Source organism: Lepisma saccharinum, chromosome 3 (genome assembly GCF_977018435.1).
Source record: "Lepisma saccharinum chromosome 3, izLepSacc3.1, whole genome shotgun sequence".
Classification (NCBI taxonomy): Eukaryota; Metazoa; Arthropoda; class Insecta; order Zygentoma; family Lepismatidae; genus Lepisma; species Lepisma saccharinum.
In genome coordinates, this window is record NC_139231.1 from 133,490,202 (window position 1) to 133,517,379 (window position 27,178).

General features: G+C 39.9%; 1 protein-coding gene across 5 annotated transcripts in view; it reads left to right on the forward strand.

Moving 5' to 3' along the window:
• Window positions 1–27,178, forward strand: part of cv-c (RhoGTPase activating protein) — a 698,249-nt gene that overhangs the window by 622,370 nt on the left and 48,701 nt on the right. For all 5 annotated transcript variants that reach the window (XM_083119445.1, XM_083119448.1, XM_083119450.1 and 2 more), the window contains exon 7: window positions 21,039–21,110. In XM_083119445.1, coding sequence (XP_082975571.1) covers window positions 21,039–21,110 — 72 coding nt within the window. The remainder of the gene's footprint in view (window positions 1–21,038; window positions 21,111–27,178) is intronic.

Genomic DNA, 27,178 nt, shown 5'->3' on the forward strand with positions numbered 1-27,178 from the left:
TCCTTGACACGTTACATCCTGTTTCTTCCTGATCATTTTTTTGTATTTGTCCTGTTCCTTGTTTCTTTTGTGTTTGTCCTGTTTCTAGTTTATTTTTGCTTGTTCTGTGTCTAGGTTCTTGTTTTATGCTTAGTCCTGTTTTTAGGTTGCTCTTTTGCTACTTAGCCCGGTTCTTCTTTGCTCTCTTCCTGCTAGCCCGGTTCTTCTTTGCTCTCTTCCTGCTTAGCCCGGTTCTTCTTTGCTCTCTTCCTGCTTAGCCCGGTTCTTCTTTGCTCTTTTCCTGCTTAGCCCGGTTGTGCTTTGCTCTTTTCCTGCTTAGCCCGGTTCTTCTTTGCTCTCTTCCTGCTTAGCCCGGTTCTTCTTTGCTCTTTTCCTGCTTAGCCCGGTTCTTCTTTGCTCTTTTCCTGCTTAGCCCGGTTCTTCTTTGCTCTTTTCCTGGTTAGCCCGGTTCTTCTTTGCCCTTTTCCTGCTTAGCCCGGTTCTTCTTTGCTCTTTTCCTGCTTAGCCCGGTTCTTCTTTGCTCTTTTCCTGCTTAGCCCGGTTCTTCTTTGCCCTTTTCCTGCTTAGCCCGGTTCTTTTCTGCTCTTTTCCTGCTTAGCCCGGTTCTTCTTTGCCCTTTTCCTGTTCAGTCCTTTTTGTTGTTGCTCTTTTCGTGCTCACTTTGAACTCACTTGTTTCCTGCCCTTGTGCTAGGTGCTGTTTCTCGTTTGTTCCTTTCATTGTTGGGTCCTTTTCCTCGTTTATTCCTTTCGTGCTTAGTCCTGTTCTTTATTTGTTCATTTCGTCCTAAGCCATCTCTTTTTGATCATTTCGTGCTCAATCCTTTTTTGTTTGTACATTTCCTGATCAATATTACTGTGTTGCTATAAAACTACGATGTTGCCTACTGCCGGATATCATTTTTGTAGCCTCTTTTGCATTCGTTGCTGCTTTCGTCTTAACACACTTCAGATGGTTTGGAGTGTACTTTCAACCTCTTCGTCCTTTTCCATTGGTATCCTACGGGTAGAGAGACGTTGATGTAATGAAAGAAATATTTACTCTTCAGATTTAATATTGATGATGTGAGAAAAGGATGCCTTATTGTATTATTTTAATTGAGCCCTTCCTTGCAAAGCATGTGTTTGACGTTTCAAGTTGATGTTTGCATGAAGAATCAAGAGGAAGGAGGAGTTGAGAACATTTGGCCTCTGACCAAAATGGAAAATGAATTGCTTGAGTGACGGGATGTTTTTAATGTCTTTCGTGAGCTGCTTATCAAGCAATGAAGTAAGTCATTTGGCGGATAGCAATAATAATAGGGAGCCTTTCCTTTTCGCCATATTTCCCCCCCTCACCCCGAGGCCATGTTTCCTTTCGCTGTGAAGTTAACCGACTTGCAATTTCCACACGCCCACTCTCTCTCTCGCTTTTTTTGAGATGATATGCGGCTTCAAAATCAAATATTCCTTTACGTATCCTCCACCTTCTGACAGGGGCCCTCAGGGTGCGTAGGCGTGTGCATTTGTCCCTGTAAAGTTGAGTGTCAGCGAATGAAACTGACCTGCTTTCTAGTTTTTCGCCACGATTTGCATGTGCCTTGAACTTTTGACTTTGCGTCACGAGATCCTGGCTCGACTGCTAGCGTGAACACCTGTATGCTCTCTCCATGGAACCAGTGTTGCCAACTTATTATATGAAAAAATCACTAAACTTAGTAACAAATTCAGTACATGATTCTACATACGTATGGGCACTGTTCATAGCTTTTTTTTTTAAAAAAAAATATCTTGTCGACTTAGGCTGTGCCCTGGTCCTGGATTCGAATCCCGGCCTGGGCATGGATGTCCTCTGTGTGTGTCCCCTTATCAATTGCATCGTATCATCACTCGTCCTCATCTTCGCGATTAGTCAAAAGTGGCAGAAATGCGAAGTAAAATAAATAAGTAAAGTTGTGCCCTACTTTTGTAAAGATTTGTACATTTTTGACGAATGAGAACTGCAGAAAAATTATTTATAGAAATATACATATTTCTTTTAAATAAATGGTAGTTTGCCATTCGAAGCATGTATTTATATTAGATTTAATGTTTCTAAGCTAAATATCAGTTGATCCTCCTAATCTAGTTGTGATTAGCCAAAAGTGGGAGAAGTTTTCTTCGCGATTAGCCAAAAGTGGGAGAAAAGCGACGTAATGTGATGTAATTTAGTCAATCAATTAATACTAATATCCACCATGTGCACAATTATTGCCGATCTGCGTGGCGGAGTGGTTAGCACACTCGCTTGGTTCCAGGTATCCCTTGTTAGAGTTCCGGCCCGGACATGGGTGTTATTTGCGAGTTTCCCTTAATCAATTTCATGATATCACTCATCGTCACAATTAGGCAAAGTGGCAGAAAAGCGACGCTAAATAACAAAATTCAAATCTAACCATTGGTTCTTTTCTATAATCAATTCGCCCGTTCGACATATTTTTATTTACACGCAAATATCTCAATCTCCCTTCAATTACTATATATTCACACAGCTTACAGTTTAATTATAAAATGTAGCAATTTTTTAAATGCATGCATTGCAATTTGGCCATTAAAAATTTCTAGAAAATTAAAGTTGTCCATTAAAATGGTCGACGCATTTGCTCTGAACCGTGCTGTGTAAATGTTGTGATCAACATCTCGCTTCGGTCATATTTATCCATTAGTGAGCGGTTCAGTAAGGATCAGACTCTACACAAAATGGATTTTTAAAACATTTACTTTATTCCACAAATCCACCAAATTGAGTAAATTCTCTCCCGAGTTGGAAACTCTGCAATGAGCAAGACAAACCAGCACCTCTGGAGGATTTTTATGCTCTTCTCTCCGATGGGTGTCTGAGTTAGCACTCTCGGCAAATTAATTGCCGAGGGAAACGTGTTTACATTCACATTGATTGACAGGCACCTACGTCTCTCTGCGAGTGAAAATTTCAGTTTCGACACAGCTTTTCGTGCCCAAGGATACCTAGTTGGAGCTACGTTTAGTGCATTTTGGGTGTGAAAGAAGTGGACTTCCATTTAATGGACGTTCCATAAAAAAATGTTACGTTTTTTATGTGGATCTCAACAGGGGCGCCAACTTCTGAGTTATAAGTTCACAAAAATCTCATAAATCCATTTATATTAATGCACATCAACAATGCATCCACTTTTTTTGCTTTTTGATTTTTAGTAAGCACTCCGCCGCGAATCGCGGTAACAAATCTATTACGACAAATTATTGGGTGTGTTCGAGCCCTACGCCCTCTGTAAGTTGGAGTCCCTGGATATCAAGGTGTGGTACACTAATATATGCATGCCGTTCATTCTGTGTATATCCACCATCTTTTTCATTTGTTGAAATTTTTTCAAAACTGTGTAGACTACATTTTTGAAAGGCTGTTTGGGTACTGCTTTTGAGCAAAATCGGTCAACACGTTTCAAGATGATAGACTTTTTAAAAGTATCTTCAGGTCGCACTTGCCTGCGTCAGTAAAGTTGTTTTCGAAAATTCTTCTCCTATGATATTCCAAAAATCTGAAAATTTACATCTGTTCTAGAACATTGACATGGATGTTAGTTAGTGTGGTTTAATCTCGATGTCATCTATATATCTGTGATGCAAAGTACGTGCCACAATTTTCTAATTATTGTTGACTGGCTTTTTCTGCGACATTAGAAAACATGAATATGCACAATTATGCTTTTACAGTTCCTAAAATATTGTCTTATCGATTTGGGGGGGGGGAGGCAACAGGACTACTCATTTTGGACTAAAGATTGTACATTCATGTATCATACAGACGAGTGAGTCGTAATCTCTATATTGACGGATTACATGCACAAAATTGGTCCTCTTTATGGTGAGATAGGCAAAACGGGACTAAATCTACAGTTTCAAGTGGGTCCAGAAAATCCGAACCACTGTGCATGCGTCCACCGAGAACTCTAGACCCTATTAACAAAAAGGGACAACATTAGCTGCTCGGCTATTGAGGATGCTCTGTTATTTTTAAGTTCTGCTACGCAACCCTCGCATTAAAGTGCCCATGACAAAAGAGAGGAAGGCACTCTAGGGAAATCACCACCCATTGTTAATCATTGTTGTTCATCGCCATATCGAAATTTCCAATAATGGTTTCGGACTCATATCAATATTTCCGAAGTCCGGGAACCCTAAGTTTCAATTCTGTGGGGTCATTATTCGTTTCGTAATGAGTATATGTATCCTCAGGTTGTTTTTTGGTAGGATGTTACTAAATTTTTCTTTCTCTCCCTCTCTCTGCATCTCCCGTTCTCCTCCCCCCTCTCTCTGCCTCCAGTTCTTTTCTCTTTGCTTGCCATTTATCTTCCATTTACTCTCTTCCTTTCTCTATTCCCTTTTATCTCTTCTCTTCTTTCATTATTTTCCGTAATTCTCTCTCTCTCTCTCTCTCTCTCTCCTCGCTCTCGATTCTCTCTTTTCTCTCCTGTTTTTTTTTCTTTTTCTAGTCCTCTCTCTTCCATGTTCTCTCCCCTTTTCTCTTCTCCTCTCTTTTCTTCTCTCTTTCCTCCTCTCTTTTCTCTTTCTTTTCTCATCTTCCCTTTCTTGTATTTTTCTACTCTTTCTTTTCTATTTTTCTTCTCTCCTCTTTCCTTTTCTTCTCTCCTCTTCTTTATTTTCTTCTCTCCTCTTCTTTCTTTTCTTCTCTCTTCTCTTTCTTTTCTTCTCTCTTCTCTTTCTTTTCTTCTCTCCTCTTCTTTCTTTTCTTCTCTCTTTTCTTCTTTTTTTCTTCTTTCTTTTCTTCTTTCTTTTCTTCTTTTTTTCTTCTTTCTTTTCTTCTTTTTTCTTCTCCTCTTTCCTTTTCTTCTCTCCTCTTTCCTTTTCTTCTCTCCTCTTTCCTTTTCTTCTTTCTTTTCTTCTTTCTTTTCTTCTTTTTTCTTCTCTTTCTTTTCTTCTCTTTTTTCCTTCTCCTCTTTCTTTTCTTCTCTTTTTCCCTTCTCCTCTTTCTTTTATTCTCTTTTTTCCCTTCTCCTCTTTCTTTTATTCTCTTTTTTCCCTTCTCCTCCTTTCTTTTCTTCTCTTTTTTCCTTCTCTTTCTTTTATTCTCTTTTTCCCTTCTCTTTCTTTTCTTCTCTTTTTCCCTTCTCCTCCTTTCTTTTCTTCTCTTTTTTCCTTCTCCTCTCCTCTTTATTTTCTTCTCCTCTTTATTTTCTTTGTCGCCTTTTTCTCTTTTCTGTCTTTTCCTTTTTTCTATTTCTCTCCGTGTGAACAAGTACGAGCAACAACTGTAATGTACTCTTCCAATTATTCTCGTTACCGTGAGTTTTAATTACTCACAGTCGCTAAAGCAGCTTCGCATGAAACTAACTTCAGAGCCTTACCGCAACAATACACAAATTAAAGTTTCCTAACAACCTCATTATGATTTTCTGCGAGTGGAAGCTAATGAGCTGAGAGCACGTAGTTTCTCCCCCCCCTCCCCTTCCAGTTAGGAACTTCCTTGAAATTCACGTCAGTGCAAGATAAACTGTTGAACTTCATAGACAGGGTAAATGTATGCTAGGGACATAGCAGTGGTGTCATGTTACACTTTGTGAAAATCTGCCTCGATTTGAAACTCAACAACACATGTGTCTGAAACTGAAACTTATGTACACAGATTTACTTGTTTAGACTTTTTCTTGCGTTGAGGTCACTTCTCCGTCACTGACGGATATAAAATGGCAAATCTTCTGCCCTTAGGGAGCTATTTCTGTAACATGCGAGTCAACATGTTTTCGGCAACTTCGACTGCTTTCGTTTCTGCAGTGAGAAGTATTTTACCAAATAGCTGCAATTGAAATTAAAAAAAATAGCGCGCCGAGTAATTAACACAAGTTAACGAATACGTGGAATATTTCCGGTACGAGACACTAATTCACATGAGCATAATTACATTATGATTGTCTCTACGAATTATGCTTTTCTTAATAGCAAACAAAAATTACTTATTAGCACATTTTTGGGTTTCATTTGTGGTGTAGTCATATATAATGCTCCTTTCTCTGTGTACTTGCTGTCATATATTTAGATTGTGACTTTTTTAATTTATATTTGAGGAAAAACGTGTATGCTCCTGACGTCATCCCTTGCCAGCGAATGTTAATTCCTCATCCCATCTGATTGACTCGCCTGTTAATCATCCACCTTGTTACCATCCGACCAATAACTGCAACGCTAAAGCACATGTACCAATCAAATTGTCCATCACCATTTTCATGCACTTTATTTTATCCAGTGAAAGCTTCAAGATTTGAGACAAAATTCCAAGCAAGCTGCTGACAGTCTGCACCAGTATACGTAAATGCAGGATGACCCAAACAAAACTATACCCAACACAACTATTGTATAATAACTTTTGGATATAGTTCTGCTTGGGCCATCCTGTATCTATTCTTGAAAAACGAGAAAAATTAATGCATATTGACATGGACAATTTGCCAAAGAGTACTTGTGCACCCCATTGTACCTCTTGTCACTAGCGTATGCAGTTTTTTTTTTCGGAAGGAGCTAGAATTGTAAAAGTGGCTATCACATAGCTGCTTTCTAGATAAGCTGGGATAAAGTATAATATATTTTGCAATTACCGTTTTTAATTATCATTTTAAAAGTTCTTCAAAGACAAATGGTAATCGGTTTGCATTTAGCAGTTTGTTTTTCAGAGTTCTTTACTGGTGTTATTTGAAATTATTGATTTTTCTAAAAATTTCGGAATGGGCTGTAGCCCCATTAGCTCTCCTCTGCGTACACCAGTGCCTCTTGGTATGGAGTGGTGTATGCAAAACAAAATGATTAATGAAATAATAGAAAACAAGTTAAATCCCAGAATACTTCTGCTTTGTAATTAGCCCAGCTATATCGGAACCCCTGGAGCTTAGCTATCACCTGTTTACGTCTTTCAATAATTCGCTAATCGACAGTGTATTATAGATCCACCACAGCATTTGAAACCCTGGTTGGGATCAGTGGCGCTAGTGTCGGTAGGCTAAGTTACGGAGAATCATTTGGTTCGCATACTTTCCGAGGTTTCAGAAAACTTTGTGCTACTACACAACCTAGATTTATTAAATTATTTTCCAACTATCTCCGAACCTCACTGTTGACGTAGAAATCAAGCATAACAGAATTAGTGGAATAAGCAAGCCTGAACATAAGTGCAAGAGAGCGTAAAGTTTACGCTCGAACACGTAAATGTGTTATTAATAGCGAATTGATTAACACGCTTGAAAAAGCAGTTTAACAGTCATGAAGTCATATTAATGGTCATCATGGAATATTAAGAATTGGACCTAAACCAACTTTCCAATTCTGTTTCCTTCATTCAAACACGTACAAGTCTCGAAGTAAATTAGGAAGTGTCGTTGACGAGAAACCTGCGAAACGATTTCGAATCGGTTGTTACACTTCAGTGCATTCTGCAATCGTATTTCAAGTGACAGCTGATGACGTCAGCGGAAGAGTTTGCGTTGGTTCAGTGTCGTTCTCTCTTGTGATTTGGTACTGGCAGACACTGAAGAGCTTTTTGTACTGTCGCAGGTGAGTCACTAGGAGAAATTAGCTGTTTTCACAACTTCCTTTACTTCTGTTTATTGGGGGAGACTGAAATATCTGACAGCCAGGTAACGCTTTCTCTTGCTTCTATGTTAGTGTTGGATACAATCACAAAGTTTAAACATGTGCAAGGGCAGAATATATCTTCCAAAGAAATTTACTTTGCATACTCGTATGGGAATTGTGTAGTAGGTGAAATCTCAAAGTAGTTATGTAATTCTTGCGTCTATTCCATCAATATTCGACAGTTTTGTACTTTTGCTAACACAGAACAAACCTTTTTTAAAAAATAAAAAGTTAGATAATCGTGTAAAATGTCACGTTTCCCCATTAGATCTATTGATCCAGCAGTTTATTTCTGAAATATTAATTATTGTGTATTTGATTTAGACATAATTAAATTGATACTGAACAAAGCTTTCATTTTTGGTGTAGAAATATTACGTGCAAGAGCGAAAAACAGGGATCCATGATAGTGTAGCTGCTAATGTTGTAGTCTTATAATGAAGGAGCTATAGGTTCGAGGTGAGTGGTTCGAATCCAGCTCTAAATTGTAGGTCCAGTCTCAATTAGCCTATATGAGCTTCACTGGACTAGAAAACGGTAAGGATGGAAAATATTGGATTTATCTTGTCCAGGATAGGGACAGATGGAAGGGTTATGTTGCAGCAGCCATAAACCTTCGGGTTTAACAAGGCTAGAGAGTTAGTTTTCTGCCACTTTTGGCTAATCGCGATGATGAAATTAATGAATGGACACTAACAAAGAATACCCATGACCAGGCCAGGATTCAAATCCGGAAACCCTGGCGTTGTAGCGTTCTGTGCTAACCACTCCGCCACGGAGGTCGACGGTCATGTTTGCGCTAAACGGTATGGAAAAGGCAAATCTTCATATTGTGCACGGGAGATCGACTAGGAGCTAAATTCCAATGCCCTCCTTAACTTCGGATAAAGTTTGCGCGTTCGATTTATTTAAAAGCAGGAAGGAGGCAACAACCCATTCTGGTACTCGCATCCGGTAGGCCCGCTCGGTGATCGACGAGGCGTCATAAATACATGATGAAAGGTAATAGACCATACTGCAGCGCAGGTAGGCAATTTGGGATCTGAGTAAGGTCACAATCGGAATAATCATCTGCGCCTAATGCGCTTCTCCCATTTCTTGCCGCATGCAAAACAACCGGCCGAGGGGATCTTGAAGATCGACTCCATCCGGAGTTTTCTCGGCAGGGTGTCATTATAACGGCCCCAGACCGAGTCATTAGCCTTCCAAACAATCGTCATTATCCGTCATTGGCTTGTCGTTATGGAGGCGATGCAGGGTCAGGTCATGCAAGACTCCCGCAAGCATGCGGTCGTCCTTTTTATACCGAGTCCCAATTCAGAGATATCGTGCGTTGTTTTTTGCGTTCTTCTGGTGTTCGTCGATGCGTTTTGATGTTGTTCTTTACTGCTCGTAACCACAGATTGTCTTCCGTTGGTCCGCATATGGAGACAAGTTATTCTCACGTGCTTCAAAGCCCCGAGGTCCTAGGGGGTTACCATTAGTCTATCAAAAGGAGGGCATGCCCTATTTTTATGCAGCCTGTATCTAACCGGCAGGCATTAATAAAAATATCAAGTGTTCAGCATTTGACACGTTACATGTAGAACCTTCGGAAAAGAAGGAATAGTTGATATCTCGCCGTTGAAGGTGGCTTAGTTTTACACCAGTTTAGAAACGCCGTTAAAGCTAGGAGAGGTTATATTCTGGTTGTTAGCCGACCTCCCTTGCGAAATGGTTACCACTGCGTGATGACGCCAGGGGTCCAGCGTTCGAATTCCGGCTTGGACATGGGTGTTATGTGCGAGTGTGTGTCCCTTCAATAATTTCATCATGCTCATCTTTGCGATTAGTCAAAATACTAACAGAAAAGCGAAGTAAACCAAATCAATCAATCAATATTCTGGTTCTTTTATACGTTCGAAATTCCATATTTCCACACTTCCTTTTTGTTGCCAACAGTATGAGTCATCCCACTATATACACAGTGTAAAAGTTTATTGCAAGATAGTTTAATCAGGACTGAACCCACAATTTCAAGTTCAATGTGCCTCCACAGCGGATCGAACCAGAGAACCCTTGTCAGGGGCGCTAACTTTTTAAAAACATTTGGTGGGCTCAAATACCTGAGTTTTTAAGTTGTAACGCCCCCTCGGTTCGACTACCTGCACACACGCCCTCACGGCACAACGTTGCAGTTGCGGTAAAAATCAGAATAGTACTTGACTGCAACGTACCGGGTTCGACGTTGTGACGGGGAACATTATTCAGTTTTACCCATGATGTTAGCTCTTCTCTAGCCGGAGATATGATGTTCTTATACACTCAGGGTTCGGGTATATATAATGAAAGTTAGCGTTGACGTAATCAGTTTATTACACTCGGGTGAAATTAGATAACTGCACAAAACAAAGTCACAATATCTCCTGATAAGATTTCACTGCACTTTTGACGTTCTTGAAGTCCAGGTTCGAACCTCCTCTGCAGATGTCTTGGAGAGGGAGGACAGGGACCATTCAATTTTTCTCCAGTGGGGAATAAAGGACCTTATTTTTCTTTTATGGCATTGGGTCGCCTTTGTGCTGACTTGGGGACAATAGGGCATTAATTAAACGACTCAAGGAACATTTAAATCTGCTATCCTAGTAAAGAGTAATATCAATAAAGCAACGGAAATTTACTGTAAGCTTACAAAGGATAATGCTTAGTTAAACTTTATTTACTTTAATTAATTACTAGAATAATGCTAAGCTGAAGGCAGTAATAAAACACTGCTCGTTTTTCCCTTAATGAAAAATTAACTAACGATGAACATCACCCTTCGTATTTTCTACCTGGTAGGCCAAGAAATATTGCTATCGCTCGTATAATCTACCACAGTAGGCAAAAAGATGACGTCATTTCTGCATCGACTGTTGTGAAATGTATAATCTACTAGTAGGCCAAAGAATACTGATACCCTTCGTATAATCTACTAGTAGGCCGTCTCCCAACAGTAATTATGTCCACGAGCTAAACCGTAACCTAATACAATGCGTATAATCTACCTGTAGGCCGCACAAGGAGTACGTTTCTGTTCTACAGGCAGGCCACACTGTAGGAGGTTGAGCTTGAAACAATGCGTATATTCTACCCGGTAGGCCGAGAAATATTGCTACCTCTCGTATAATCTACCAGAGTAGGCCACACTGTAAGAAGCCCTCTTGTATCCCTAAGCACCCGTGTGCTTGCAATGCTGGGCTATTTGCGGGAGCAGAGCTCGACCATGAGTCGCCGAAGAGTCAACACAGAACTCCCCGGTCGGGGCAGCGTCGCTGCTTATATACAATTCTGAGCGCAGCGCCAGCGCCTCTAGTGGATTCTCGTGAACTACGAGAGCGCTGCTTAACCTGAGGTGCCATCTATACAGGTTAATAATGAACTATTATAAACAATAACGCTCCCTAGTGAGATATGGTAGAACTACGTTCTCTACCAAGCATAGCAGTGAAATCCTATGCAGAAGCGATAACAAAATAGATAAGATTGCACAATGCTATTCAACAATGCCAATAAAAATAACAAATGCGTAACTTGTGGCGATCTCGCTGATCGTTGCAATTGCCCCTCTCTTGGGGAAAAATTTTGAGAGTTCGACTAAATTTTAAATTTACAAGAGAACCTTGAAAAATTTTTTAAAACAATATTTCTCCATAGTCCACTAAATAATATACTTACTTTACTTTTATATATTCACCACTACACTTAAGAGTCATTTATGTGTAGATATTATAATATATTAGCAACAGTCCTTCAAAACAATATTAAAAGTCCACTATATATGATTGATTTTTCTTTAAACATTCACTACAACGCTGACTGTCCATAACACATAAATGTTAATTTATTATTCAACAGTCCTTTAAAATTTGAAATCACGAATCAGACCACGTTTATCTTCAAAGACAGTAAGACTTCTCACTTCTCATCCTCTTCAACCAACTGGACGTCATCAGCCTGGATAGTAGGGTGAAGAAGAACTGTTATGAAGTTCAGCATACCAACAATTTCTATCTTCGGGGGAAGGTGAGAATGTCGCAGACCGCTGCTTCCTGCTCTGTTGTAGCACTAGGCCTTGGATCAGGGGTTCCTCCCCTACGTAACGAATAATTCCGGGCAGGACTAGGATGCCTTCTTCTTGGACTTCTTGTCCTGGTTTGGTTTTCGTTAGAGTTTCTCCGTTGAATACTACTGCTTGGTGTTTCATAATTTTCTCTTCTTCTCCAATCACGATCTCGACCAGATCTGGTTTCATTTGCCCTCATATTCCTTAGGTTCGTATTGCTTCGGTTGGTATTATCTTCCCTTCCAGATTCCTCTCTCCTCCAGTTGGAATCAGGAGTACCATTGCTCTCATATTCTTGCAAGAAATGTGCTAACTGCTTAATGTTCTTTGGAGCATGAGCCCAGCATAAATGCTTAACCTTATTAGGAAGGTGATCAACTATCATATCAACCACTTCGGTCTCACTGAATCGTTTGACAAGATGTTTGTAAGCTGCATACACACTCCAAGCATAGGCTTCCATGCTCTCGTGATCTTCTCTCGAGTACCTTCGATTGCGGAGAGTAGCCAACTGTCGCAGCTTAGCTTTCTCTGAAGCAAACTCTTCTATAAACTTCGAACAAAAGTCTGCATAACTGGAGAAATCATCAATGTTCGCCATTAGCCAGTGCTCGGCTTTGCCATTGAACGCACGGGATAACAACTCTAAGCGATGGTGTTCAGCGATTTGCATAATCTCCAGGCAGATGTTTAACTCTCGCAGAAACTTCTCTGCGGACTGGACCTCAGCATCCCCTTTAAACTTTGGTAAATGAGTAAAGTCGGCCAAACTCGGTGTCTTCATACATTGAGAGTTGCAGTCATTACACATGTCTTTCTTCCGAACTTTCTTTCTTCCATCATTCGTTGTCGAATCTCTGAAGTATGAATCTCTGGTTGGTAATACAGAACACTCACAAGCAGGGAGGTGAGAGTTCGAAACTATTGGTTCTGGAGATAAGGATCTGGTACCCTTACTTTTCAATGTCTGAAGCTGATTGTGCAGTTCATCTATGTTATCTTGCATGCCGTTCATTTTCTCAATAAGAAGCTTTGATTGCTCTTGCATCTCTCGACGTAGAACAATCTCCATTGTCTGGTTCTCTTTTCTTAAAGTTGCCCTCTCGGCAGATACACTGGCCATAACATCTTTCTGCACCTGGGCAATAGAGAGTAAATTCCCTTCCACAGTTTCTACTGTACTTTTAAGCTGCTTAACTATCTCATCTTGGTTGAGCACCAACTGCAACTTTTCATCAATTTTCACTACTTGAGTCTGTAGTCTATTCCCTTTGTCCTCTATACTTTGAGTCTTTTCTGCATAGGTTCTCACAGAATCCTCTATCCTACCTACTCTTTGAATCACAGGCTCTAGCTTTTGCATTACTTGTGTCATCATGCGTTCAGCTATGTCCTTCAGCTCAGTTTGGAGTTTTTCTCCTTGAGAGGTTACCAGATAGTGAAGAGCTTCAATTTCCTTGGCTCTCCCTTCTTTCTCTTCCTGACGCCTGACTTCCTCATCTCTTTTCTCTTTATCGAGTCTCCTTTCTAGAGACTGAAGCACAGAATCTAAGTCTTTCTTTCGTCTCTCATCATCCTCTTCTTTCTCTTTCTTCCGTTTCTTTTCTTCTTCCTCCTTTTCTTTCTTTCGTTCATCTGTTAGAAACTGAAGCAGGGATTCTTTAAGTTCTAGCATCATATTACTGACAGAAGGCCTGCTTGTGGCAATCGACTCAACTTCAGTCTTGGATGCGGAACTACACGCCTTGCATTCCACGTCATCTTCCCTTGTAGTCACATCATGACCATCACAATTAAAATGCAATAACCTATTGCAAAGGCAACACTGGAAGTAATCTGTTTCGTCACCCCGTACTTCACAACAACTGTACTTCTTTACAGAGTCCGTGGCTTTCTCTGATCTACTCCTCAGAGTTCTTCCACTACGTTCACTGTTCATCACTCTTTCGTGAATCAATAAACTAAACAGTCCTTAGTTTCACCTTTATAAGTACATCGGACCCCATATAATTTTTTTCTTCGAGCACAACACTGCTTCGCTTTATGTCTTTTAAGGCCTCACTTAGCTTGCCTTCGTATGCCTATCCAGCACCTACAAGTTCCACAGTTCTATACCCCACACTGTTTCAACGTTCCATGCGTATCAAGCACAACACTGTCTTGTTGTATGTATTTTAAGGCCTTACTTAGCTTGCCTACCTATGCCTATCGATCACCTACCGACACTAAAGTTCACAGTTCCTGGCACAGACACACTGTGTTCAAACAAGCTTCTCGGGCCATGACACTAAGTTTCACCAACAACTGATCGGGCACAGACTCACTCTTCGGGCCATCAAGCTTCTCGGGCCCCACGTTATGGACGCCAATTAACTGTAACGCCCCCTCGGTTCGACTACCTGCACACACGCCCTCACGGCACAACGTTGCAGTTGCGGTAAAAATCAGAATAGTACTTGACTGCAACGTACCGGGTTCGACGTTGTGACGGGGAACATTATTCAGTTTTACCCATGATGTTAGCTCTTCTCTAGCCGGAGATATGATGTTCTTATACACTCTGGGTTCGGGTATATATAATGAAAGTTAGCGTTGACGTAATCAGTTTATTACACTCGGGTGAAATTAGATAACTGCACAAAACAAAGTCACAATATCTCCTGATAAGATTTCACTGCACTTTTGACGTTCTTGAAGTCCAGGTTCGAACCTCCTCTGCAGATGTCTTGGAGAGGGAGGACAGGGACCATTCAATTTTTCTCCAGTGGGGAATAAAGGACCTTATTTTTCTTTTATGGCATTGGGTCGCCTTTGTGCTGACTTGGGGACAATAGGGCATTAATTAAACGACTCAAGGAACATTTAAATCTGCTATCCTAGTAAAGAGTAATATCAATAAAGCAACGGAAATTTACTGTAAGCTTACAAAGGATAATGCTTAGTTAAACTTTATTTACTTTAATTAATTACTAGAATAATGCTAAGCTGAAGGCAGTAATAAAACACTGCTCGTTTTTCCCTTAATGAAAAATTAACTAACGATGAACATCACCCTTCGTATTTTCTACCTGGTAGGCCAAGAAATATTGCTATCGCTCGTATAATCTACCACAGTAGGCAAAAAGATGACGTCATTTCTGCATCGACTGTTGTGAAATGTATAATCTACTAGTAGGCCAAAGAATACTGATACCCTTCGTATAATCTACTAGTAGGCCGTCTCCCAACAGTAATTATGTCCACGAGCTAAACCGTAACCTAATACAATGCGTATAATCTACCTGTAGGCCGCACAAGGAGTACGTTTCTGTTCTACAGGCAGGCCACACTGTAGGAGGTTGAGCTTGAAACAATGCGTATATTCTACCCGGTAGGCCGAGAAATATTGCTACCTCTCGTATAATCTACCAGAGTAGGCCACACTGTAAGAAGCCCTCTTGTATCCCTAAGCACCCGTGTGCTTGCAATGCTGGGCTATTTGCGGGAGCAGAGCTCGACCATGAGTCGCCGAAGAGTCAACACAGAACTCCCCGGTCGGGGCAGCGTCGCTGCTTATATACAATTCTGAGCGCAGCGCCAGCGCCTCTAGTGGATTCTCGTGAACTACGAGAGCGCTGCTTAACCTGAGGTGCCATCTATACAGGTTAATAATGAACTATTATAAACAATAACGCTCCCTAGTGAGATATGGTAGAACTACGTTCTCTACCAAGCATAGCAGTGAAATCCTATGCAGAAGCGATAACAAAATAGATAAGATTGCACAATGCTATTCAACAATGCCAATAAAAATAACAAATGCGTAACTTGTGGCGATCTCGCTGATCGTTGCAAAGTTCACGCACAAAAGAAAATGATATCATAATATGAGTGCGCATCAAATATCCTTACTAATTTTTAAAACAAATCTTGTATTTATAGATTCCGATAAATTCTCCACCACGAATTAACGATAACAAATATGTAATAATAATAATAATAGTGACAATATCACGACAAATTATTGAGTGGGCTCGGCCCCACGGCCCGTGCAAGCTGGTCCCGGGTTCGAATCCCGGTATGGGTGTTTGTGAGTGTCTTTCATCATATCATCATTCATCCCCATCTTTGCAATTAGTCAACAGTGGCACAGAAGCGACGTAAAATAAACTAAATCAATCAAACCATGTAAGTTGGCACCACTGGGCCCCGTTTACCTTAAGATATACTCTTAGCGTTGTACAATTTATCAGGAAATATAATCATACATGATTGTTAATCTCGACAATCCCTCCACAAAGTTGTTCCTCTGATATTTTCCCGTCCTGTTTTCCTCAACACCAACGTGTAATCGAATACTTCTACAAATTTTCCTTCAACTAGAGACTCAAGCGCATGCGCGACGACAGGGAATAGTGCGTAGAACCTAAAGGGTTTGTTAATCAATAAACGCACGTAGTGGCCTTTGCGGGGAGGGGAAATTGTTGCGTTCAGAGGTTGCGCCTCGTAACAGCGGAAAGGGTTTAGATGGAAAGCCTTAATTTGATTTCAATCGCGCCTTTGTCTTCCAGATCAGTGGAGGTGGAACGGAAGAGACGGGAGTAGTACGTGGACTGGTTTTGTATTACTCCCAGTTTAGCCAACCATTTTTCGGTATTGCTTCTGTGCTTCGTGCTTCTCTCGGGATTGAGACGCACATTTTGTTTCTTTATGTACTTTGCTTAGATATTATATATAGCCCTTCTGCCTCTTAAGGATAATCGCAACGATAAGGATGTAATTAGAGGAAGGCGATGATGGGAGAAACACAAAGTAACATCACATGTCACAGTCGGGACTTTAACCCAGAACCCTCTGTGGTAGAGTTGGTAGCGAGACTGGTGTTGATCAGCACAACGCTCCGGCCGCCTTTACCCTCCAGGATTGCACCCAGGTACCTTTGATTTGAGGCTGGGTGAGCCCCAGAGCCGCCTTAGAATAACCCACCTGACTAGAGCACCGCTATAATAGGTAGATACATTTCTTTTCTAAACATGAAATTAATAGCAAAACAATTGAAGGGCTCTGGTGTAAAAATGTGACATTTTGGTCATTTTTGAGTTACAAAGTAAAATATGCCATCCTTCAATTTTCAAGTAATGCCATTTCATACAATATGCATTGAACTCAGTTCTGAAATTGATAAGCACAACACGAAAAAAATTTACCTACAGTATAGCTTCTAATAACAGTTTTTCTTAATGAACTTAGACATGACCAAAATGTCACTTACCATGCTTTACTCCCGGGCCCTTCAATTGAAATTATCACAGTGGTTAAATTTTCACTAGGAACCAAACCGACACCGTAGCACGCATCATTGCAGACTTGGTTCGATTCACTTGTTTGAGATCTTGAAATCGAAACTCATCCAGAGGTTGGCTGTAGTTCTTCTAATGTGTGGAAATGTAAGTGTAAGGGCTTCTGAAAACACTATGTGATCTCTATGGTGAAAAACAAGTGTTTAAAATGCAGGAAAACAACGTGTTCTTGTTTTATCTTATGCTTGTATTTGGCGCTTCAGTCGAAGTCCAATTGGAAAAATTTTCGCTTCCAGTCCCAAGTGTTCAAGATTGAACTGCAAAGGATGTTAGCTTCAAGTATGGTCCTGCAACTTTCTGGCATGGCCACAATCTAATTTACCACAGTCTCGAAAGGGAAGATTCTCCACCTGGTCTCAAATACTCGTCTTGACAATCCCTTGAATAACCTTCCTTATCTAATCCCGAGCAGAGAACTCGCGCGTTTTCCTATCGAGACGGCCGTCGAGGTGTTAGCCTTATCAGCAAAGATCTTGTCCTGAAATTAAAAGATAACCAGGGCCTCTTTTTGAAATGGCCTCTTAATCCCCTTATGGAAGTTAACTTTTCTTCCCCACGTCGCGGACTCGGAAGACTTCCAGAATCCCATCTGCCCCCGGCCCCCTCTCCGTCCCTTTTCATTCGCCGCATAAGCCAGAACAGCGCTGAAATGCCGCATCGTTTCAAACTCAATTACCAAGCCTAATTAAGTTTTCCTGAAGAAAGCCGATACCGTGTTCGTGGAAGTTTTCCTCCATTGGTTGATCTTTTTTGCAGCGGCCTTTTCCCGGAAGAGTTTTATTGTAAAAAGAACTCCATACAAAAACACTGCTTAGCCTTGTGTAAGTTTCACCGGTATTATGGTGTCCTTCATTTTTACTGTTAGCATTATACCGAGATGTGATTTTTCCACGGTCTCTACATTTCTCATGGACGGGGAAAGATTCTCGTTCTGGATTACTTCTCGAGTAACAGATACCTGGCTTGTCCTCGGTTCCATTTCGAGTTGAAAGTGGCCGTGTCTGCCTCGACGAGAGTTGAAAGTGGCCGTGTCTGCCTCGACGAGAGTTGAAAGTGGCCGTGTCTGCCTCGACGAGAGTTGAAAGTGGCCGTGTCTGCCTCGACGAGAGTTGAAAGTGGCCGTGTCCGCCTCGACGAGAGTTGAAAGTGGCCGTGTCCGCCTCGACGAGAGTTGAAAGTGGCCGTGTCCGCCTCGATGAGAGTTGAAAGTGGCCGTCTCGACATAATCAAAGTAGAACAAATTCAAATTAAATTCTTAAGACACCTAAAGTATTTACCCCCAAACGGAATCCCGTGAGAGCCTTCTCAGATATTTTAACCTAACTACTCTTGACAAGACGCATTACGCACCAGGTCATCCTAAATAATCACATTGAAGCTCCCCTGGCCCTGTCACAGCTCGATTTCTGCGTCCATTCAACCAAGAAAGCATTTCTTCAGCCTCCAACGAAGTAGAACCAACGCACTGGCAATATCCCCAATTTGGTACATGTGCAAAACATTTAACGACTCCAATAAAAATGAAAACAGTGTGGACCTATTTTACCCAACCCCAATATTGAAAAGGAAAATATTAAAATTACATAAATTACGATAAGACCTGTATGTTTGTTAAATGAGTTTTCTGTCTATATATTATATTTAATTACATTGATCTGTTCAATTAATCAATAATGTTCTCAACTAGACGGCAGTCTCGACGGGAGTTGAGTGGCCGTGTCTGGTCTCGAGTGGAAAATGACTTGCGTTGTCTCCAGTCTCGAAAATATAAAAAAAACCGACATTAAAACAAACTAAGAGCAATAGTTTTTTTTTTCATATTAAACAAGATATATTGGGCATGTTAGCAATGCAAATTCTGTGAATTTGTGTTTTTAGGCTCAGATGTGTGCTATGTGCCACCATACAGCCTCAGCTTTTATACAGACTATGGTAATTTTAATTTCTGTTACATACACACACACACTGTTCTTTACCAGGAGTTCATACTCCATAGCACTCACGATAGTCAACCTGTCCTTCTAGATAAAGGCACCAATAAGTCTTGACACGCCGCCTAACTAATCCAATGAAATAGAGTCAAAAGCGGTAGTTCGTCAGTCAGTTCGGTGCGTAATTCAACCGTCATTATAGCCTGTAATCTAATTCCTCTGGCAATGTGCTTTGCACCGCCATGACACTATAAATAGTAGAGTCTTCAGCCTAGATATTGAGACCCGAGTCAACGCAGTGATCACACTTCATCCAGTGAAAAGCCACGTGACAGACCACGTCAGCCCTCCTGAAAGAGTCCTAGCGGACTCATGTTTCAGATGACATACCGTGTAAACGATACCAGTTAATTTCACCAGGATGTACCCGGTGGAAACCACATGAGTACGCATCCACTTTCTATGAAACCAGTTTGTAAAAAACCTATGCATACTTAATGTTCCATTGTCTCCGTGAAATCGATCCATCGCTTCCAACAGACAAGAGAACGAGATTTAGTTCAGATCGCGTGTCTTTCGGCGACTGGGCCTTAAAAGGAACACGTTTTGATACTGACCTTTGTATCCTGCTGGTGTGTGTGACCCTTTGCCGAAAGTAGATCCTATCTTGCGCTTTCAATTCACTTGGAAGCTCTCTCCTTGGGTTCTCAGGAACTTCTCTCCTTCTACAAAGGTGCGTCAAACACTTGAGAGTTGGAAGTAACAGTTACTTTTTCCAGTAACTGAAACGAGTTACTTTACGATAGGAGTAACTGTAACCCTGATAGTTTATTCAAATAATTAGTAACGGAATTGACAGTTACTTTAAAGTTATTTTATTATAAAAAGATAATTATGGTTAAGTGATTGGTTCAAAATTTTCTTCCTAGATGGTGTTGAGAGCAGTGGCTACTTTTTCACGGATACGCTGTGTAGCACCAATATACAGTTTAAGAATCCGAACAAAAAAATAGCATCGCATTTAATGTTAACCAACCACATGATACCGTGAAAGATATACATTCATCCGATCCTACCTCTGCAATAAACGACCAGGCATGTCAATTGCTTTGAGGATTTTCCTCGTGAATACTGTTCACAGAACGCTGTAATCGCATTTAAAGTGTTTAATGTGTCAGATTAACTATGAATATACGTGATAAACAGAAATCAGGTTATGAACACGCATAAATAAATTGTGTTAATAGTTAGTATTTACATGTGTGTTAAAATCTAACACTGCAGAAATTGATACGCAGTATGGTGAGTGAACTTCACGGTTCACGTGAAAAAGAGGATGAAAGGTTTTGTTTAGTAGTGAGTAGCAAACGTAAATGATCATATTTTTTTGTATTTCGACATCGTCAGAATACAAAAAGGCAATTACTGTAATTCATTATTTGGTAGAATAGCGGTTAGCACCCTCAAGTATTAGAAGTTAACTTAAAATTTTCAGTATTCTGTAATACTGTAAATTGTAAGTAAACTTCTAATACAATAGATAAGGATAGAGCTTGAGTGCACCATAAATATACAATAGACCATGTGATTCCCAGAGTGTGCGTCGCGGCACCTTGGACGTCAGGCTGACTTGGAAGGAATCCGCGAAATGTTACAATATTTTCCCTGAAATGACACTTACTTTCAAATAAGTGTTAATTTTTTAACTTAAGGCAAGCAACCTAACAACACTAGCTGAACGTTGCAAGTGTTAGATAGACCTAAATTCTGAATTGGGCACCGCTGAAAAATTTTGAAACACTAGAGGCGCCGTGAATACACAATAAAAATACATTAATTAACTAGGTGATGGTTGTAAATATTTTTAATTTGTCCAGCCAACTTTTTACAGTTAATTAATCGAGCTGAAGAGGACAACAAAAATAAATTGGATAAATTTTTGCTTCATTATGCATATTCTGAAAATGGATAAAACTTTTGTACCTATAAGTGTTGTTTATTTAATTAATTGAGGCAAATATTCACAATGTTTTCTCTTTCCTTGCAGAAATCGAGGCAGCTGAGGCTTGCAAGTGGCTAAGGGCAGCAGGTTTCCCCCAGTATGCACAGATGTACGAGGGTGAGTAAAAATGTTAACTAGATTAAGTTAGTCTATTTCCGACCTTGTCCCTGCTCTAAAGTTGCCATGGGGTTTACCCAGCCTCCACTAAATGGATACCTAGAAGTGGGCGCAAAGGGGACCGGAGCGTGGTGCTGATCAACACATCCAGAAAATGTCCACGAACGTGAATGCCTTCAGTACACTACCCAATGCAAAAGTTATAGTTTTCGAACAGGACTAAGGGATATAATTTTGACGTTTATTCTACATATTAGATACAAGCTTTTAGAAGTAAGAAATTCATTTTTGCTTTCGTCGGGAAGGGGAATAATATTTGTCCAACGTAAGAAACACAACAAACCAAATTAAGTTTTTCACCACTAGTTTTCCACGGGGAGAGCGGGCAAGTACCCCCCCCCCCCCCCCGCTGGATAATCCCATGGCTGCTAGTTTTCTTACTGTAAATACAATCCTGCCATCTATATTAAATTCTAAAAAAACTATAGTAAATCAAGGACTTGCTTTTCTGTGTGGAAATGATGCGGGAGAAGGCAAATGTTGAAACATGAAAACCCTATTTTCTGAAAGGTCTAATGAGCAGTTTTAATTAAATCTCTCTTAGCAAGTCCTGCTATTGTTAGCTATTTTTCAAGGATAACGACGGCTGCCTTGAGCTAATTTAACTTTTCACCCGTAATGAAACGGCATTTTGGAAAAGAAAAATCCAACTTGGCAACGTAATTGGAGTGTTTATTGGCAATCAAGATTCGATGTAGAGTCGCTGGCAATTAAAGGTTCCGATTCGTCATTAGTTTGGATTGCGTTTGTTTCGTTTAGTGCGCTGAAAATGAAGATGTGAAAATGCAACGGACAGGGTCCATTCCACACACTTTAGTGTGAAGTGGTGTCGCATGTCTGTGGGCGGGCCCTACTGATTACGCATCTCCTGTAATCAGTTCCGCACCCCATCTATCGATGGTTCCAGGTTCGATTCGCAAAGCACGCAACGACGCCAGAGGTCCCAGGTTCGAATCCCAGTCTCAGCGGGAGTGTTCTTTGTGAATGTCCCTTCATCATATCATCACTAGGAAACGGAACTTCATGAGCTAAAAAACTCAGAAATATTTTTTTATATATAAATGTTGAAAATATGTGATAAAAACAGGAAAATATGTGACAAAAATAGAAAACATTTGATAACAAAAACGAAATATTACATGCATTTTTAACACCTGAAATCAGTTTCTAAATGCTTACCTCTTAGTGAGCTATTTTTTAGAAAAGTCGCAGTGGATCAAAATAGGTTTTTTTTTCCAAATTCTCCATTGTAAATCTGTGACCATTATCTCTTAAAAGCATCTTATATTGTGAGAAAGATCGCTCCACGTCACAAGAAACAATTCTTGCATATTTGAACCACGAAATGCCACTAACGCTGAAGTTTTCGAAAGCTTCCTCTTCCTCTATTTCACCTTCCAAAGCACGTGCAAGTTGGCACAAAGTTTGAAAACCTTGGATTTTCCAAAAAAAATTCTGTACATTTAGACATTAGCACTTGTGCGTCAGATGCAGTGGGGTTAATATCCCCCCCCCCCCAATAGGATCGTAGGCGAGGCGCCAGAAATCTTCCAGCGAGCGTGTTCAAAGACAAAACAAACCTAACACTCTCGATATGAAATAGGTGCGGAGAATAAACATTTTTCCTTCGTTTCCTTCGAGGATTTCGAGGTAGCTGAAGTCAATGAGCGATTTTATGTATTTAAAATGAAAATTCACAAAATATGTATTTAGATACAGAAAACTGGATAATATGTTTTTATGTAAAATAAAATTTGCTGTATTGACATATAAGTCTATGATCAGAATTTTGGCAAAAACGAGGGTCTCTATCTTATCGCAGAAAAGAAAACATTTATTTACCTAAAGTTCCGTTCCCTAATCATCACCCATCTTCATCGTCGCGATTAAACAATCATGTCAATAACCAATCAATTCATGTTCGACTTAGTCCTAGTCGTGCGTGTTAATGTTGATGAATGAATTGCTTCAAAAGTGATGCTATTGTCAACATGAAAGAAAGCAAGGACACATATTTCCTAACAAAAATTTAACAATAGCGTCAATTATCACGTAACTTTGGGCTTTTGAGAACATTTAAGAAATAAATTTTGGATTTTTAAAATATAAAAGTCACTTTTCAGAAGATATCTACTCACAGAAATGCTTCCCATACCGAAAACCAATGAAGCGACTTCTTTTTATCGTCAAGTTCCGTTCTTCCATCTTCCGTTTCTTGTCGAGGAAGAAGTGCCTGCTGCGATGGTCATTTGTTCTTGGAGTTTTATATCTGTGGTTTGATGTTGGGGAGAATAGTGGTGCGGGTCGAGGGAATTTTCACTGGTAAAGGGATTTTCCCCCTCGACATGAGAAAATGTCAAAGGGATGTGACACAAAAGGCATGTGAAATTAAACTAAAGTGAGACGTCGATTTTTCTTAAACAGGGTAGACCTATTGATTTATCTACACCCCCTTCCCCCTCATCTGTACTACATACACATAAAAATAAATAATCAAAGTCATCGTGTTTCAGGTAACCAGATCAAAGTAAAAAATACAACTTCACGTTTTCATTTTCTACAAATGATTTTATTTACTTTATTTTTAATAGGCTTTTTCCACAAAAGTTGTAAGCACATGTTGATAACCTGAAACAACATATACAATCAAGTTTACAGTCTGAAACACACATTCTTTTTTGATTTTCTGGCAATTTCTGTGATATTTGAACGTACTTCATGAAATCTATTTTCTCACACAAGGACTCGTTAGGACGTTGACACCACTAGCAAGTGTAAGTTTGTTTTCCTAAATGGAACACATTAATATAATTCTCTTAAAGATCATTATAATATATATTGTCCAAAATTATGCATTACTATAGCGTTTGTTTCTTGTGAATTTAAATAGCTCCGTACTTCGTGCACCTTTAGATGTAACGTAAGTCAATTGATACATGAGGACTCCATCAGAATTGCAATATGCTTTCTGTGTTATGATTTTTAAAATTGCTTTCGTTTCAATAGTTCTTCTCGTCTCCCTAATGTGAGGTCATGTTTTGTAGGAGCGCATGTGAGACAATGTCCTTAGTGTCAATCGCGTTGGGTCGTTGAACTAGGTACTCAAGGTCCCAGGTTAGAGTCCTGCTAGGTAATGTTTGTCCGTTTGTGATTGTTCCTTCAGCAATTTCATCCAGTTCTCATTTATTCTTGTCGTCGCCATATGAGTTTCTTGTGACGTCAGGGTGCGCACAGCCGCCATGTTTGCGGTCAATTTTATTTGCTGCTTGCAAGGAAATATCCACCACATTGCGTTCGTTATATCTGCACCAACTGCACATTTGTTTTAAGCCACGAATATCTGTGTTAGTATTTCCTGACCGCCCGCTTGAATTCCGTATGCTCGCAATAACTGGCCTCAATCATGGCTGCTCGAAGCCACAATGCAACAGTTTGTGACGTAAGCGAAATACCTACGCAACTTTTGAATGAAATAATTGGAATGAATTGATCCATTTTACTTTGCGTTTCTTCTACTTTTGACTAACTGCGAGATGAGGATGAATGATGATAAGATAAAATAGATGAAGGTACACTCAAAACCACACATGGGCAGCACACAGAGAATCGGGTATGGGTTCAGACGCCAGAGCCTCGTCTGCAAAATACAGTCCAGGGTGTGCCACGTGCAAGTGAGGTTCACATTTGAGCGTCTTCAGAAAGGATCATCCCTTATACCCCATCAGTACGACTTTTGTTTCTTCCTAATATGTGACGCACTCGAATGGGGAGTTCTAATAAAGTTGCAGGGATATTTAAAGAGAATCATTAATCACAAATCAGTTTCTTAAAAGAACTAGTGAATGCGCACGCACGTGCGTGTGGAAGGGGCCGAGAGGAATTTGGAATTCATTTCATTCAAACTCGGTACCTGCAAAGCGCAGTACTGCCCTCTTCAACGTTCACATGTCTATAAATTCTAACTCACAGTCTATATTGTTTTTAATGCTCCCCCTTTCCGCAAATAGTCAATTCCATATCCACGCCCAGACATCTTTAACATCCTATTTCTTTTCAATATTTATGCTATGTATGATACTATAGAATATTCTACAAATCATGTAAACATTTCAAATCGTCTCATTTTCTTTAGACGTAGTTTTATTGTATAGGTATTTTTACTATATAGGGCATCAAGCCATTAATAAACAGAATGAAATATTGTACGGCTTAAATGTAACCGTATAAAGATAATAAATAATAATAATAAAATAATAACATATTGGGATTTTTTCCTTCAAGGGTAATTTTTTTTCCGAGAAAGGTGTTTTTAATTGGACATATTTTTGTGCTTGGATGCGATATATTTTTTTCATGAAAAGGGAAATTTTCACTCTGAGGGAATTTTTATGGAATCCCAGATAGTGACTAAGCTGACACAGGTGGGGGAGATATAAAGAAGAAGAAAAGACCCCTGTCACCCGCACACACTCGAGCGTGGTAAGAGTTGTTATAGAGGAGCTTCGGGGGTCCCCCAGTTGCCATTTGGGATAACGAGCTGTGGAGAATGCTCCAAAGGGACAGCCGCTTTCTCTACCAGAAAGAAAATAATAGCTCTTTTTTTATCCCCTCCCCTGATATTCTGTATTCCTTCAAGGCGGAAGCGAGGGAGGAATTGCGTTCATTTTTCCCCCGACGTCTTCAACACACGTAGTGTAATAAACTTCACCTCCTGGTCCTCAGAACTTGGGGAGAACGTTGGAACGCACCAGAAGCGCTATCTGGAAGATCCCTTGTTGTGTCTCTTCTAAGCAGAGAAATTGGTGATACCGCCTCGTAGGACAAGTTGAGTTATCAGAGAGGGTGGTAGGAGGCAAAGAATCTCTCTTTTGCACCAAGAAAGGAATTTTTTTAAAAAAAAATCTTCAAAAATGTTCGAAAGTGATCTTTCATCCCGCCTCCAAACCAAGATGTCTTCACTTGACCCTATGTGATCGATTACTAAACAGAATAAATTAAATATCGTGTCAGTTTTGGATCCCCTGAGACGTAATCCCATTTGTGAAACCATGCATTCGGCAAAGATTTCTTTTTGTTTTTCAAGAGCCCCGGTGGTCTATAGACTGTCTCAACCTTAAAAGCCAGTATGGAAGTAAATGGAGTACTTCCCTCTCTCTCTAATACATGAGTTTTGCCAATAGCTCTGTTCTTCTCTACCACCGCTGCGTTGCCAGATGCTACAAAATTTACAAAATGTAAAAGTCATAAATTTCAAACAGTGAAATCATTATCCTGTAGAGTTTTAAATGCTTTATTTACTGACGGCATTATATATATAACCTGTCATAAATTCATGTTATCTGAAATTTCCATAATTATGGAATTTTGCAAAACGCTTAATTTTTTTCTAGTAAATACTTCAAAAGCCATAAATATCAAACCACTTAATCATCTTCGCCAGTTTTTTTCTATGGGATCTATGGTGTTTGTAGATATGATATTCTTCGCCTGAGTGAATTAATTTGCTTACGAAGAGAGTTTTATATATATATATACACACACACATTCGATATTTTGTATAAATCATAAAACCGTAACACGAAAAAGTTGGCTAGCGAGAAACTTTTCGGTTTGTCGCGATAAACGTGCAGTGTTGACCATTGTTTGAAGTTATTTTTAGAATGCATTGTTACTCCACAGCACCATTATTTATTGCAGAGTCTTAGTTTGTTTACGCGGGTTGTCTCGCGTATCAAATTCATTGCGGTTAAAATTATGTTGCAGGCAGATGCACCGTTTCGTAGGAAGTGCAGTGTGCTGTGAGATAATTGTGGATTGCATGTAAGTTACATACTTTGTTCAATAATGGATAGAGAAGCTAGAAAAAGACACAGTATTGGTAAACTTCGAGGTAAAGAACGCATAATAGTTACACATATAATGGAAATGTAAAATAGTACTAAATAGTTACGTCGAAATATAAACTTTTACATGCAAATCTTGAAGTAACTATCGTTTTTCCCAAAATG